The sequence below is a fragment of the Eulemur rufifrons genome, chromosome 1 (genome assembly GCF_041146395.1).
Source record: "Eulemur rufifrons isolate Redbay chromosome 1, OSU_ERuf_1, whole genome shotgun sequence".
Taxonomy (NCBI): domain Eukaryota; kingdom Metazoa; phylum Chordata; class Mammalia; order Primates; family Lemuridae; genus Eulemur; species Eulemur rufifrons.
This window is the reverse complement of record NC_090983.1, coordinates 26781223-26798342: the sequence shown is the minus strand read 5'-3', so window position 1 is coordinate 26798342 and position 17120 is coordinate 26781223. Positions and strand designations below refer to the sequence as shown.

General features: G+C 40.1%; 1 protein-coding gene across 1 annotated transcript; it reads right to left on the bottom strand.

Annotated features, from left to right (window-relative positions):
* Positions 1 to 487: 487 nt before the first annotated feature.
* On the bottom strand, positions 488 to 16228 carry MDH1B (malate dehydrogenase 1B). The gene is made up of 10 exons (XM_069467856.1): positions 16152 to 16228; positions 12110 to 12222; positions 10573 to 10707; positions 10232 to 10374; positions 8561 to 9057; positions 5079 to 5220; positions 3204 to 3367; positions 1186 to 1325; positions 831 to 882; positions 488 to 573 (listed from the first exon to the last, which is right to left on the bottom strand). Exons 1-10 carry the CDS (start codon positions 16171 to 16173, stop codon positions 563 to 565), a joined length of 1419 nt encoding a protein of 472 aa, XP_069323957.1. The 5' UTR covers positions 16174 to 16228; the 3' UTR covers positions 488 to 562.
* Between the last annotated feature and the right edge of the window lie 892 nt (positions 16229 to 17120).

Below are 17120 nucleotides of genomic sequence, written 5' to 3'. Positions count from 1 at the left end.
AAGATGGGGTTTTTTTTTAAGGCAAAGACAAGAAAGAAAGATGACAGCTCTTCCTTATGAGTTTATGATTAGAGAAAATGCCAATCAGAAAAATAAACTTATTGAAATTTATTGTTTTTTTTTAATAAAGTTATCTAAAAGTAAATATGGTGTTGTGAGTTGAATTGTGTTTCCAAAAAGATATGTTGAAGTCCTAATGCCTGGGACCTGTGCATGTGACCTTATTGGGAAATAGAGTTTTTGCAGATATAATTAATTAAAGATGGAGTCATACTGGATTAGGGTGGGGCCTAAATGCAATGACTGGTATTTTTATAAGGGTGAAGTTTGGAAATAAAGACACAGAGATAAGACAGACATGGGAAGGGGAAGCAGAGATAGGAGTGATGCATCTACAAGCCAAGGATGCAAGCATTGCTGCCAGAAGCTGGAAGAGTCAAGGAAGGTTCCCTAGCGCCCTCAGAGGGAGCGTGGCCGACACCTTGATTCAGGTGTTCTAGTCTCCTGAACTGTGAGCAAATAAATTTCTGTAGATTTAAGCACCCCAGTTTGTCGTAATTTGTTATGGTAGTCCTAGGAAACTAATAAATAAGGTATACACAAAATTTATAAGATCATAGTGTTCTTAAGATGTGTTTTCTTTAGCATTCTTATGAGATGTTTTATTTCAAAGGACACATTGAACTTACAAGTTTATTTTGTCATTAACTTAGTTTAGAAATGATGAAATATGGATTGGAGTTCTCCATATTAATAGTGACTCAGTTATAACAAATGCTTTAATACTCTTTTAATAGCAGTCCAATAAAACATCACATCTAAGAGATTACCTGATTTGTATGGCTGAAAATCTATCACCTCTCCAAGTGCAACAAGTTTCTCCTGTTAAAAAAATTTATAATCAGAGAATTAAATAACCACAATTACTAACTCAGTTATTCTTCAATAGAAAAACATCTTGATTCTTGATTTTTAGATAACCAACACATATTTTTGACATACCAGAAATTATATAATCAAATGAGTAGCGTTCTTCTGCTGATTTCTTCAAATTTTTATTGCTTCATTATTTTTAGGAATAAGATGCAAATTGAGCCCACAGAAAACCAATGTATGCCTTGGCCTAGTGGAATCAATTTAAGGTCATTATCAAAGTCAGTTCTCTTGTATCTATTCTGACATTACCTGAATTAGATCGCTTGTCATTCTGGTCATTATTTTTTCATTTATTTCTATATCTTTGAGATCTGTAAGAACCACCCAAGTTCCATTCTCAAATTTCACAGGCATAGAAAAGACAATCCCTTCTGGAATACCAAACTGGCCTGCAATGAGCAAACACAAAGCAAAGCACAACACAAGAACTCAGAAAAATAAATCCTTCCTGTGAAGTTAAGCATTGTCAAAAAGGACAGACATAATACACGATTTTGAAAAATAATGATGGAACTAAATTTCTTGGAATCCTTCTCCAGGGAAGACTGCAACACTCACTCTAGAAATACTGATTGAGCATCTGTCGTGTTCTGACAATTCTCCCTTCTGCATCTCTCATGTCCAGGGGCTAATGCTGTCTTTCTCTTCGGAACCTTGTCTGTATTCCTTTTGTCTGCTGCCATAGCTTGCCCTACATAGCCCACGGGCCTGTCATTTGTCCATATGGCCTTCCACTCTTCTCGCCTGCCATGGCAGTCACATAGCCGGGGTGTGAAGGACTGGGAAGGGAAAGCGACGAGGGACAGAAAGTTTGCTTATTTCCTTGAAGCTTCCCATTTCCCATTTGGATGTGCTCTAAACAAGAAGATCGACAATATTTATTACTAGCTGAGCACCATTCAAATAAAGTCGCTCCCCTTCTGTGGTGCCTCAATCACATAAGAAAATTATTCCTGCCATTCTACACACCAAAAATATTGCTACTAGGGCAAAAAGTTGAGGATAGTTAAGAAACCAGGATCTAAAAGACTTTTCCTTAGAGGGCTTTTCAGGTCCTCTAGTCATTCTGTATTTGTTTTTGCACCTTAACTTTAATTGAACAAGATACCGTATAAAATGCTATTCCCATGAAGGTGCAGAAAGATGCCTGGACAAAGCCCTTGTCCCCAGGGTGTCCACACTGTCATGAAGGAGACATGTGCAGCTAATCACACTGTCAACAAAAGGCAGACTGTCATATGCTCTCTGATAGAGGAACAAAATGCTATGTGGGTATAGGGGAGAGACAGAGATCAATTCTGGCTTGGGGGATTTGGGGAAATTTCTTTAACCTGCACCATAGTCACTGGAACAATGGGAAGGTGATGTTTCTACTGGTAACATAAAGAATACAAGAAGAGGTAGATCTGATCGGGAAGGAAGACAGTGAGTTCACTTTGGTGTATGTTGGATGCAAGGGACAACAGGACATCCAGGTGGCAATGTTTCACAGGCTAGAGTTCAGCAGAGGGGCCTGGGGCAGGACCTTTTGGAGTGAATAAGTTTGTTAAGGGAGATAGGAAATCACAAAGGGAAGAGATGCTTTACATAGAACTGACCAAGGACAGAACATCAACTATTCTCTTTCCTATTTTGTAAGCATGTTAGAATCATTCTGAATAGTTTTTAGCAGATTAAAATATCAAGGCTATAAAAATTTATATCCAGTATTTGTGGATGGACAGCAACCTTTTTACATCCCCAGTGCTGCCTGGTACCCTAAGACCTGGGTCCTGCCATTCCCCTTTGTGTCCTGCCTTCATGTCTTTGCTCCTGTGGCCTTCTGTGCCCAGAACTCTCCCCACACTTGTCTCCCGGGCAACACTACTCATACTTTTAGGTTTCCTGGACTGTCATCTTCTTTATGAAGCCTGTCCTGATTCTTACTGCTCCCTGCCTAGAATTGACCTTGCTTTCCCTTTTTTGGCTGGGTATAATGAGGAAAACTTAACAATATTATTTTGTTTATGTATCTGGCTCTCCTTTACTGTAGGTTTCCTGAAGGCAGAGGTCAGGTCTAACTCCTATGTGTGTTTCCAGTGCATTCATACAGAATACTGTTGAATTTCTGAATGAATAACTGAATGAATGAATGATTATGAAATTATAAAAGTCTAGACAGCTTATAGACCGTGCTAAGAGCCAGACTGGTGGGGACACAGACTTAGGAGCACAAGGCGTACATGGATGTTTTTAAATATTACAAGATACGAAAAACTTAGATTTACCTTCACTCAATACTCCTAAAGATACAATCTCCCCAGGTGGTGAGCCATGGTACCAGTATTTCATTGTAGTGGATATACTGTGTGCAGCCAAAATGCCTCCAAATTGTTTTCCTGTGGCGGTCAAGTTTCTAAGAATTGCCACAGATTCTTTTTTTAGCCACTCACTGTAAGAAGAGAAAGAAACAATTTTACAATGGAAACAGGAATGGAAATGAAAAAGGATGTTTCCTGGGTCAATGGAACTAAGTATAAGGAATTATATCCTCAATCAAACTAGAAATATGACTTCACGTGCTCTTTCTTTAAGCGTCTTCAATCCCCATAAAAAGTCAATTAAAAAATAATGAAATGTAGCAAGGGGAATCCCAAAATGTGAAACTAAAAACATGATAATACCTATATGGAACACAAAGACTGCAGGGACAATTGCCTCCACTAAAAAGAATTTATTCTATGTAAAGGGAGTCTTGGAACCAGTGGCACCCTTCATTTTAAATAAAATAATTTCATTAAACATTGAATTACAGGTTGAGTATGCCTTATTCAAAATGCTTGGGATCAGAAGTGTTTCAGATATTTTTGGATTTTGGAATATTTGCATATATGCAATGAGATATCTTGGGGATGGAACTCAGGTCTAGGCACAAAATTCATTTGTGCTTATATACCCTATACACACAGCCTGAAGGTAATTTTATACAATATTTTAAATGAATTTTGTGCATAAAACAAAGTTTGTGTAAACTAATCCATTAGAAAGTGAGAGTGTCAGGTGTAGAATTTTCCACTCGTGGCATCATGTTGGCACTCAAAAATTTTTGGCTTTGTGAACATTTGGATTTTGGATTTTTGGATCAGGGATGCTCAATCTGTATTCATGCTGAGAATTAGGGAAATAAATGTGTTTTTATGATATGACATCTAAACTCAGGGAATAGGCTACTGGACAGGAGCAGGTGTTGACAGGTAGCCCCACTAACCCAGCATGACACAGCTCCACGCGACACTGGCCCTGCCCAGGGAGCAAACACAGAGGAATCATGCTTCAGGGAGGTGAACCGGGGACACATCGTTCCTAGGCATGGATGAAGTTCCCATGGTCTGAGGGAGAGAAGGAAAGCGGGGGGCACTGGGAAGGAAATGCTGCAACTGAGAAAGTGCTGGAAAGTTTAGAAAAATGCTTTAAAGGCCCTCCTGCCCATTTCTCCTCTGCCTCACTCTAATGCTAGTGATTATTGAGGCAGTCACAGCTCTGACTGCTTTACCTGGATAAGTCCATTTCAACTTTCCAATGACCCTATAAGCCTCTTCCTCTGTTACCATTTCCACTTTGCAGATGAAAAAACTGAAGCATAGAGTGGCTGAGTAACTTCTCTAAAGTCACACAGCTAAAAGTGGCTAAGTGAGAATTCCAACCCAGGCGACTTGGCCCTGACTGTGCTCCTCCCCACCTCTCCATTCTATTCTGCCTCTCCTGGGACAGAACACCCAGCATGGCCCGGGCATGCTCGTCATCTTAATTCTTCTTTCTCAAAGATGTTTCAACTAATTTCAACTTGGATACATACCTCTGTCTTTATGTTAAATAAGATTCCCTTTACATATGGTTGCTTTAGAGATAACGTTTGGAATATATGAACTACTGGATGAATAGAAATAAAAAAATTCATAATTTCAAAATCAAATAAATTGGCAGTGGGGACTAACTAGGTGATAGTCTGTGAAATTTTCTGTTTCTTCAATAGAGAGCATGAACATATATGAGCGTGAACAATGCAAGTTATTTTTGTGCAAATATAAGATGATTTAATAGATTATAACCATTATGCATTTATTTAACATTGTTAGTATACTTCACTTAAAAATATACTGTACCTGTCAAAAATCAAGTTTAAAACAGGGCGTGAATATTGAAGAGGTCCCCAAATGGCACTCTCGTATCTGTAAACCCTTGTTTTTCTCAGATCAACATAGTTATTTCCACTGATATTACCCCAAATTATCACATCTTTGATGTCTGTAAAGAATAGAAATAAAAAATAATCATGATAATGTACATTAATATAAAAAATGACCTGAAGCCTATTTTATGATTATGTGTTTGCTTGTTGTAGGGTTGGTACTTTTGCTATAAAGTGAATCTAAGTTTACATTTCCTAAAACGGCACAAAATGTGTGGATCGCCTCACAGATCACTGGGGTTTGGCGATCCCTAATAATGCTCTGTGAATGGTATGGGCATATGATTAAATCCAAGGAATAATGAAATGTCCCTTGAAAGAAACTGCCACTGAAAAATATATCACTGGTGTTTGTCCTCACTTTATTACTTTGCTTGCCATTGAGAGACGGAGAGAGAGAGAGAGAAAACTTTCAATCTACTTTGATTTTTGACAAGGAGTCCCTGATTCTAGACTGAAATAGAAATTAGGGCAAAGCACTATATTCTATAGGGATTGGTATTCAATCTGATTCTTTAATTGTGGATGTTCTAGGAATGTTGTATGAAGAGTGCAAATAAGTAATTTTATTTATTTACTTATTAACTTACTTATTTGCTTAAAAACTTAATTTCCTTATAAGGCCATACCACTTTCTACTGTGGAGATTAAGTTCTTTCTATTCTCCTGTATGAGCTAAGATTGCTTTGTCTTTAAGTAATAGAACATCCTACTGACTTGGCTTCACTAGAAGGACTTTACCTTTCTCAGATAATAAATCAAGATAGGCAGTGGCATGTGCTGGTTCTGCAGCTCAAAGATATAATGCTCTTGGCCCTCCCCTCGTGGTTCTAAGATGGCTGCCGCAGCTCCAAGTAGCACACTCTCACACAGCTGTGTTCAAAGTCAGGCAATAGGGAAAGGAATGGAGCAGAGGCTTCCTCTTTCACCTTTTCTCTTTTCAAAAGGTGAAATATTTTCCCCAGGGAACCCCAACCAGACTAGATTCTTTCCCTCATCAAAATGACTCATGAAGTAGGAGTCAGAACAGCTAGTTCTTCCTCCACCACCCAACTCTCAAAAGAGCTAATGATGTCGACTTGGCTTACATGTTGTAGGAGGGAAGGGACGTGGTAGTCAGGATTTGTAGCTCCTGGAATCCCACATGGGGTGAAGAATTCTCCAGTCCCAGGTAAGCATATGGTAGGCCTCCTTCCTAGAAAGCTTTTAATCTCACTGGGTCTCATTTTTCTGCTTTGAGGTCCTTTATGGCTCTAAATACCCTACATTGTGCTTCAGAACATTATATTGAACATCTGCTATCTTGATTCCCTCCCAGCTTTAAGTTCTCCTTTTTTCTTTAACAGTATCCTGTTTTTTCTTTAAATAACTACTCCTTCTCCAATTGCAGTCCCTATGTTTTGGGTGGGATTGTCCTCACCAATAGACATGAGACCCAGATTTCTACCCTCCTGGCCACAATAATTGATTTAGAGAAGGGCCTGTGTTCCAAGCCTGGCTGATGAGTTTGTGCTCCTTTTGCACAATTGGGAAGGAAAGCCCTCTTTCTGCTGTGGTGGGTAAACTACAAGCACATGAGTCTGAGGATGCCAGTGGATATTGTGCCACTTCTTAGAGCCTACCTGAGAAGGAAACCAACACTGAGGAGAGTAGAGGAGAGGGACAGGCCAAGAGAGAGCACGAGCGATTCCTCACTCAGACCATCGTTTGAGCCCCAGCATCCAGCTGTGCCTGACATAAGACCTACATCCTTGTACTTTTCAGTTATGTAGGAAAAAGGTTCTCTGTTTGACTTCAGTCACTTTGAGTTGACTTTCTAACACTTGCAACACAAGGAGTTTTAACTGAGCCAATACACATGGTCTAAGAAACAGGTTTATGTGTGAATCAAACCTAGGGCATATCTCGAACCTTGCTTTCTGAAATGGTTTGCTGCCCTCTTGGCATCTGGAGTGATCCCTGAATGACTTCTGTGGTGGTTTTTCTCTTTCACACCATTTTTTCAACTCTGTGTTTGTTGTTGCTGGCTATCTCCTTGCCATTTCACGACAATTTTACTTGGAGTACTGTCCCTTTAACGTCTCTCCTTCCTTTTCCCAACTTTCCTACATTTTTCTTTTTTCTGCCTCTCACATACTTATGGGCTTTGAGTAGAGTGGAGCTTAGAGTCATGGTGCCAGCAGACCCACAAGGGAGCAGCTTTCCGGTTAGGGGCTCCCAGCTCCCCAACCCCACCCACACAGAAACCTTGTTTTAAATTTTGTATCACTGCCTCTTTTTGACACTTTTCATCAGTGTACTATATAGACCTTTTGTGATGAGTCAGTGTCTATATAATTATAAAGTTAATAACAGAAAAAAAATGGCTAGAAAATGTTTTCATTTCCTATTGAATAATTTTAGCATCAATTTGGTTGAGTTTCATTGTACTGACCTTGGGGGTAAGACACTAAAGATATGTATGCAAGAATGCAGGAAGTTATGATTTCTAGAGCTTCACTGTAAAAAAAAAAAAAAGGATAACATGGCTCTGGCTACAATGTTATGGGGTCATAGAAGTCTTCTATTCCCCTGATTTAGAGCATTCTAGGCTCATATTTCATTGTCTTCCCAACTTTGCCTCACACCTTCTTCCATTCTCAATGGTCACTGTTGCACCTGCTCCATCTAAGGGCACAAATAGCTAAAATATGTCAAATGTGATCTCCCTTTTTAAACATAACATTCCATTTTCTGATCCAGTCTCATCTTCATATGATTCTGATGTCTACCAGCTCAAAGGTTAATAGGAGCAGAAACTGATCAGTTATAATCCTATTGACAAGTTTAACATTTTTGCCAATGTTTATCATGGGCCAGGCACTTTCTAAGGCTTTTAGAAATTCTCACTGAATACAATTGAATTCTTATTAAAATTCTTATTGAATCCTCACATCAATGCTAGGTAATAGGTGCTGTTAATGTCCTTATTTTACAGATGAGGAAACTGAGGCACAATACAGTAAATGATTGTTCAAGGTCACACAGATGGGAAGTGGGGCAGAGCCACTTGGATATAGCCCTGATTTTTTTTTTTTTAAGCAATACTGATTACCTTAATTGACTACTATCATGGAAGAAATGAAATATTAGGTGTCAGATTATTACTTTAACAATGTAAATTTTATTATATTAAATATTTGTTTATTAATTTTTACAATGATGGACAAAGTTATGAAAGCCAGTTTTAAAAATGTTTTTTACAGTAGTCAAATCAAACAATAAGTTCTCTGTATCTGCTTTATACTTCTATTCCAGATACTCAGAATGATTCTAGAGGGTACAGTGTTCTTCCTAGATGCTGGGATATCGTGCTGTTTCAACACAAAACAAAAACATAAAGTGGGGTTGACTCACATGCCGGAGTTGTTTTCAGTTTTCTGGCCAGTAGGGCTTTAGCTTCACCTTCCACCCCCAGCGCCACAGCGATAATATTGTGTGCGATGCTTGGGGCGTATCTCATGAGCAAAACCGTTTTCAGATTCACAAAGGTTTTTCCTCCCACAATAACTCTGACGGAGTCGTGAGCATTGTTCTCAAGCAGGTAGCCATAGAGCCTACACAGTGGCACCCTGCTTCGGAGACATTCCTCCAAAGAGTGCACCTCCTGGTCGGTGCTGTCGTCCAGCACGATGACCACGTGGGCCTGGCGGAAGGCCTCCTCTACCTTGGTGCAGATGGAGACCTTGCGCAGGACAGGCGACGCCAGCTCCTGGGTCTCAACCACCAGCCTTTCGAGACGTTCTTCCGCTCGCTTGTTGTCAAATAGAGTTATGCTAATTTCCGTGTGCATCCCAAACACTTCACCACTGGTCAGAATGGGAATTAGGTGGTAGCAGGCAGGAGCAGATGCACTGATAAAAATGCAAAGCTGGATTAAGAATGGTTAAATCCTTTGTATCTTGTAAGCATTTATTCTTAATAGATATTTCTGCATGTGCATTAATAGGGTGATTTAATATTTTAAATAAGCATACGCCTGGGTGCATTGACATTTTTAAGGCTAGAAATCAAAAGTAGAACAAAAAATTCTCGCTACTAACTCTTTGCTCTGGCCATCTGAAAACAAGCGTAAAATAAGAAATATATCTGTTTATTAGGTTTTTCAAATAACATAGAATTCCCAATGTGCAGAAAGCAACATTTTCAAAGAACTGCGTCATAATATTCTACCTACTTGTTTACATTTCCTCTTAAAAACATGAGACGCAAGTTTCAGTTCTTTTTTTTTTTTTTTAACTTTATACCTTCATCTACAAAGTAATGACATTTTTTGGAAAAGACTATTTTTTCCAAATTCTTACAAAGAAAAATCCTTGTGAAGATGGCTATGATCAACACAGGCTATGTATTGTGTACCTGTAACCACAAGTCAGCAAGTGTCTGGGTCCTCTATAGCTGTGATTATCAACTGTGAGCTGATGTAACGGGACTGACGTAAGGACCCCCTGCAGGAAGTGCAGATGTGCACCGGGGCATTTGTGGTGGGTACACTGGGGATTTCAACAGTTTTTGCACCGTATTAATCCTTTGAAAACTATCTAAAGAAGATGTGATATTTATTAAATCTGGGGGATCGAGTCATGCATGTTTATTATAATACAGCTCTCACAACTCATAAGAAATAATTTTTAATGAGTGTCTACATTAGTGTAGTGAGAAGGACAGTGCAAGAGACAGACTGAGGGGTGGGGAAAGGAGAGGAGGAGGGAGTGAGAGAAGGAGAGAGACAGGCAGTGCAGAGACAGGAAGAGAGAGAGAGAGAGAAAGACACAGAGACTTCATGTGCCCCAGACTGGGAGCAAAGAGGAATAAAGAGGAGCAAACAAGAGAAGGAGAAAGTAAACAAGAGTGAGGTGAGGGAAATAGTGTTACAGGGAGGGAGGGAGTGCACAGAGAAAGCTCTAGTAAGTGGGAAAAAGCAAGAGGTTGTGCAAAGCAGTCATGCTATAAAGTTGCTTTCAGATTAAGTGTCCGTTCTAAATATACAAAGCCAATCTCCTGGATCCTGGGGTTTGACTCTCCCACCTGGCGATCCAGACCTGCAAGGGGTTGATGAGATCTTTCAGGGCTTCTTTCTCCTGCTCTTTTTCTATATGTGCCCTCAGGTTCTCTTGAGCAATTACCATCATCAGCTCAGTTGTCATGCTAGAGGTGACACCGTAGTAAAGCTAAATATTGGGAAAGAGAAAGTCAACATCAGAGAATAGACAATTAGCTGACAATGGCTATGATGGAAAGTTTTTGTTGAAAGTCAAAATAGAATAAAAAGAGATGAGAGAATGTCTCAGAAAGCAAGACATCTGAAAAATATGATAATGTAAAAAATGATCATTGTCTGAACAGATAAATCAAGTTAATTGATATACCTGGGCGTGCTCTAGGAACTCGTTATATCCTCCCAAAAGCAAACCCTTTCCTCCACGATCCAACAGCTCTCTCCAGATGATGGGGGAATTATTGTGACTCCACTTATTATTTTCACACACATCTTTCAGCCACTCCTATTGAAGGATAATCCAAATGAAGTCATATATTAAATCTGCCTGAGAATTCAATTTAATACTTCATAATTCAAACACTAAAGTACTAGGTTGTTTTCAATGCCACTATGTATATGTAATACACTTTAGTTATCTTTATACAGTAAAATGTAAATATAGAAAGTAGTGATATGTTAGAAACAAATTAATCAAGAAAGAATATTCTTCAAATTCATTGACAAAATAAGGGTACTGAAAGTTGCTCTTTTTACTGAGGAGACCTGGAATACAGTGTTTAGCTTAAAGAGAGGCCAGGGGTTCCAATTCAACTGATTAAAAAAAAAAATTCCACTGATTTTGCCCTATTGTTCTTATATATGAGATATTGCAGTTTTAGGGCCATAAAAATTTTGATATTGCTTTTCAAATCTGTGGGGATAGTTTACAGCTCAGACTGAATCAATGAGCTAAAAGTTATCTGAGGATTTCTGAGAACATTTATAGAAAAAAAAGTTTAAATTATCATTATCTGATTTGTGTAGACCAGGCCTTCCAATGACAAGATTTGAGTAGAACAGAGGGCAACATTCTTATTGGTAAAGTATGTGGCAGCAGCCTTAAAACCAAGTCATTGGAGGCAAGTGTAATGAGGCTACCTTGCAAATAAAATCTTAGAAATTAATTTCCCTTGCTGATGTTGAAGATCTCTCTGCCTTTATCCCACCTCAAAGCAAATAGTGCTGCGGTGAGGATTCCACAATTCTCTCTCCAGGAACTGACCTCAGCCAAAGAGAATTGCTTTGCTTAAGGTTAAATCCCTTCCCCAGGGGCAGCCTGCAGCTAATCACTGGATGAGGTGAGAGTACAAAAGCTCAGCTACTTTCCCTCAATTTGGGGTATTCCTGGAAGGACATCCCAGCTGGAGGGGTCCATGCAGGATGGGTCCCTGTGCCTGACCTTGCCACCCTCATTCCTTTTCAGGATGTTGCTTCCAAGAGTACTTCCAAGTAAAGCCCCTTCACCACAATCTCCATCTCAAAGTCTGTTTCTGGAGATAAAAGTCACAAAGAAGAGTATTTTCAATAAACAAGTCCCTCACGTCATTACAAATCAATATGAAGGAGAATGAAGAATGAAAAGTTAACAAGTGCAATTTAAGCTACCTGGATTCTTGGGGGCGTGGGGAGCAGTCAGATTTATTCTACTTATTGGCGAGGGTCTCATTAGTTCTACTAGGTGTTAGAAAAAAATATAAACAATGTTCTGTGACTGATAAGTAGGGCTCATTTCTCTGGTATTCAAATATCAGTAGTACATGAACATTCATTACTGGAAGCCAGTCTGATATACTAGCTACTATTTAATCAAATTAAAACACATTTTTGTGCATGTGTGAGTTTAATAAACTATAAAGGTTTCTTACCTCCCAAACCTCAGGATGTTGTGTAATTTTATGTATCCGAAAATCAGGAAGATTTTTTTGTAAATAGTCTGCCAGAAGTTCTGCTTTAGCATAATATGGACAATCTGCTCTACCTAAAAGAGTTCAAATTAGCAATGTTTTCTTTCATCATACAGAAATTATGTAGGTCTAAGTATTTGGGCAATGTAATTACAGAATTAATCATAATTATGATATAATTTTATAATGTAAGGTTATAGAATACACTGCCACGATATATTTATTTTTATTATATTGATAAAAATAAAATAAATTTCATAGGTCAGAATCCCAAAAAATACGGAAAGGAAAAAAACTATTGAATATTTACATTTTTCCAGTGCTATGCTAGACCTCACTTCCTCTAGGAGGCTGCCGACTGCTATTAATTAAGCACGAACTACTAAGAATGAACTACTCACTAATAGCCACTAAAAGGTAAAGTGTGAAGTGAGGAATGGTGGTAAAATCACTTTTCAATTTGATATGTATGGCAGGAAGTTGTGGGGATGGAGAGGGAAGAGTCTGGGATAATTTCTATTTTCTGGTTTGGATAGATGGATGATCCTGACCTCACTCGAGAGAAATCATGGATGAGAAGTTCAACTTTAGACAAGTGTAGTTGGAGATGACTGTAGTATATCTAAGTGTATATGACCAGTAGGTAGCTGGATATATGAGTCTGAGGGGCAGGCACCATGGAGGGGTTTCAGACACACATTTTGCAGCCATCAGCACCCAGGAAGCTAAAGCCAACACATTGAATAGGATAGAGTAGGAGAGACATGGGCCAAGGGCAGAGCCCTCTCTGTGGAATTCTTCCTAAGTAACTCCCAGTCACCAGTTCCTTAACCTTATGGAAACTTCTAAGTCAACATCCCCTTTCAACCTCCCCCTGTCTATAAGCTTCCATGCCTAGCTCAAATCCATGGTTCATCACTTCAAACCACTCTCTGACTCACATCTTAAATTATCTTGCCCCACTGTCCTTCTGGAAAATCAGACTGGTAAAAGCCCCTCACCATGGATAGACCCAATTACCTGCTTTTTCTGTGCCTGGGTCCTACCCGGTAGGCACCACTGGAGAAACATGGTAGAACCAAGCAGAGGGCACCATTATAAATTTACGGTCATCAGCCTTAATTGTCCCTCAACTCTGCGTGGAGATCCTTCTGTTTCCTTTGTCAGCACTCTCTTCTGTTCTCCACAATGACTATTCCAAACTTTGTTCTCTTCCTCTAAATCTTCCCCTTTCCCAAAATTTCTTTGTACTATCAGAAGACAATAGATAACCTTGCTTTCTACCTTACAAAAACTAAACCAAACCAAGCAACAAGGCATCAGTTGGGAAAAACCCCAACCCCTTACCATCATGCCTACATGCCTGTCTGCATTTGGACTCATCCTTTCCTCATTTCTCCTTCTCATTGGAGCACGAGTCCTACCTTCTGTCTAGGTGTAATCCCACCACTTATGCTCTGAATCCTACCCTCTTCTGCCTTCTCAGCAACCTTGCCCAATGAATTATCCCCTTTCTAGAATCTTATCTCTGTTTCTAAGGGTCCCTTTCCATCATATTTAAACATACTCATTATATTTATGTTTCTCTGTCCTAAAAACCAAAAAGCCCATGCCCTCCTCTAGCTATTGCCTTTCACATGCCCTTTTCTGTCAAAACTTCTTGAAAGAGTTCTCTACACATGACACCCTCAGTTCTTTACTTCCATTTATTTCTCACCCACTGCAATCTAGCTTCTCCCATAATTCTTTAGAAGGTCACTAAGGATCTCCATGCCACTAAATCTAATGGATCCTTTTCGATCCTTTTCTTCTTGACCCTTGGCTGCATCTGCCACTGTTTGCCCCTTCTCTCTTTTGAAACACTATGATGGGGCATTTTCTAGATTTTTCTCCTACTTCTCTGGCCACTCCATTCTATACTTTGTAGGTTCCTATCCTTTATCAACCCATTAAAATGTATCATTCTGAGAGGCATCTTCTCTTCATACTCTATATATGTATTCTTCTTGGCCAATCTCTTCCATGCCCTTGGTTTCAACTAGCAATCTGTATTTCCAGCTCAGATCTATCTACTTATCTAAATGCCCACACCCTTCTGTCTCCTTCTAAGCATCTCATAAACAATCAGCAGGTCTATCATGGATGTTGTCACCACTCCTTTGCCATATCTGTTCCCTCTTCTATGTTCTTTATGTCCCAAATTATCTAAGAGTATTAAGAGTAGAGAATTAAGTCTACTCTTCTGCTTAATTTTTTCAATGACTCCTAATCTACCCAGTTATCCAAACCACTGCTTGGGAATAATTTTTAACTTTTTCTTCTCCCTTATCTGTCCTCCTCCATCCAACTAGACATCCAGTGCAATAGATTCTACCTCCCTAATATCTCTCCAATCCACTCACTTCTCTCCATCTCTACTGTCTACCACATTAGGCCAGGCCACCAATTCCTTCCTGGACTATAGCACCAGTCTCCTAACTGGTCTCTTGGCACCCAGCCTTTCTCTCCCATACTATAGCCATAACACTTAGAAGAAATGCAAATATTATTACGTTCTCCCCTTCCAAAAACCTTCCATTATTTTGGATTAAGTCTAAACTACTGAATGTGACTCACAATAATCTACATTATCTACCTCTGGTCTGGCCTCATTTATGACATTCTCTTCTTTGTACTCTGCTTCACTTCTATTAAACTTATTTCAGTTTTCTGTTTATTTTATATTCTCAATTATTACTAAACTAGCTCTCCTTAGTCTAACCCCACTCTCTGCTACCTGTGCTTAAATTGCTCCCCATTTTTCTACTTCTTCTCTATTAGGTAACTCTTTCTCATCTTTCAGGTATCTGCTTAAAGTCTCTTCCTCCGGGAAACACTTACCAGACTAAGTCAGGTTCCCTGCCACTGTTCCCATAGAATCCTGCCCTGCCATTGTCACATATGCAACATTTTCTGTACATTTGTTTTCCAATGTCTTCCCAGCATCTAGTTAGTCAGTGCTCAAAGATACTTTTCTGAATGAATAAAGAAGCAAAAATAAAATAGATTCTTAGGGAGATGGTAGATGCCAATTGTGTTCAATTGCATCAAAGAGGTCAAATATGACAAGCACTGAAGAGCTTCTGTAAAAGTCATTGGTGACTTTGGCGAGGGCAGTTTCTGTAAGGCGGTAGAAGCAGAAGTCAAATTGAGTGGAACAAAGAACTGGAGGTGGAAGAGCAGTCTATTCTCTTAAGAAACTTGCTGAGAAGGGGAGGAGGCAGGTGCAATAGCCTGTTGCAATAAAAGCCTCCTCACTGGTTTCCTTGCTGCCAGTCAGCATTTCCAATTCTTCCCCTCCATTGCTGCCAAGATGGGCTTCCTAAAATGCAAACCCACTAAGACTACTCTCCTGCTTAAAATTTTTCAGTGACTCTTCACTGCTTTCAAAATACAGTTCAAACACCTTTCTTTGCTTGGGGCACGTAAGGTTCAAGGATCTGGCTCCTGTTCCTGTTCTAGCTCCAGGTCCTGTCACTCCCCCTATATCCAGATTTTCCATAGGGCCATGAGGCTTCTAGCCTGGGTGCCTTTCTCTGGAACAGCCTCCCCAGCCCATACCTTCACCACTCAGCTCCTATAACACCTCTCCGCCCCCAGTGAGTTCCTTGTGTCCTCTCTCCCACCCCCTACACCCAGATTAGGGGTCTATTCTCCCAGAGGCCTGTGCACGTCTCCCTCATTACATTAATCACAGCCCATCAACAGTACTTGTTTACGTGCTTCTGTACCCCCATGAAACTGAAAGCTCCTCGAAGGCAGGGATATGTCTCCCCATGTGTATCCCCAGTGTCCGGCAGTGCATGGCGCACGGTCACTGTCCAGTAAATATCATGGGGTGGTTCGTATAGAGGCTGGATTTCCTATTACAGAAAAGAAGCCAATTAAGAAGATTACTGCCAAAAGGCCATGGCTTGTTGTTGCTGTTTTGAGCGATCTGCAGGCAGAAGCCGGGATCACTCACCCGCGATCACGAATTTGGCCATTGTCAAACGAGACCCAGAGGCGGGGACCGCGGCGTAGCGGTATCCCGGCAACCACACAACCCAGGGCATGGCGCAGGCGTACTTCGAAGTCGCGCTCCGCAGGAGAGGTTAGGTGTTTATAAAATTAGGACTTGAATGGGTTACATTGCAGTACATGATCATATTTTGCTCTTATAAGCTCTGTGGTCTCCCCCATACCTATCCCTGTATCTTGGAAAAATAGCCATTCTCCTCGATACACTTTCTTCTTTCTGAGTAAATCTTTCAGCCACCACCGCGAACATACTCTTTTTGACCTCTGAAGGAATCCGTAAAATCTCGCGATATGCGAAACTCTCGGGGAAGCTGTCATGGCCGCGCCTATGTATAGCCATAGGGTTCTGCTCTAAGGTGAGTGGAGGACGAGCATAGGCGGAGCGATTGGCAGTATCGCACCCTAGACTTTTTTACCATGCTGGAAAAGGTCTCAGGGGTCGTCCGGCATTAAGTTTTGGGAGGTGGGTTAATGCTAGGCGGCTCAGCTGCGAAAAGACAGGCTCCAGACGCTGGTTCTGAGGTCTGGTGAGGCTGGCTGGTGTATTTTCCTCCTAAATGCAGGCAAACATCACTTTTCGTTTTCCCCTTCTTCGCCTGGGCCATTTTACCTATCCAATTCCCTGTTCTTAATAGTTGAAGATTGGGCCGTTGCTAAATCCTCAAGTTGAAAATCATCTGTCACTGTTAACCCCCTTACTTTCATTGAAGATAATCTGCATGGCAAACTAACAAAAGTCCCTCCTGCAGAGGTAGCTTTATGAAACGCTTTTCCACCAGAAATTCACTTTTAAAAAAATCTCATTTATACAACAATTACTTCCAAAGTAACCTGGCTTCTTTAAACCTGTACACATTGTTGTACACGTGGAGGAAGGCTATATTGGTAAAATAATTTTACCGTTTAAAAATTT

Coding starts and splice junctions, on each gene's coding strand:
- MDH1B (XM_069467856.1), bottom strand. CDS start 16,173: ATGGCCAAATTCGTGATCGCGG. Junction 12,223..16,151: donor GGCCAAATTCGTGATCGCGG/GTGAGTGATCCC, acceptor GAACTCTTTTAG/GTAGAGCAGATTGTCCATAT. Junction 10,708..12,109: donor AACATCCTGAGGTTTGGGAG/GTAAGAAACCTT, acceptor ATCCTTCAATAG/GAGTGGCTGAAAGATGTGTG.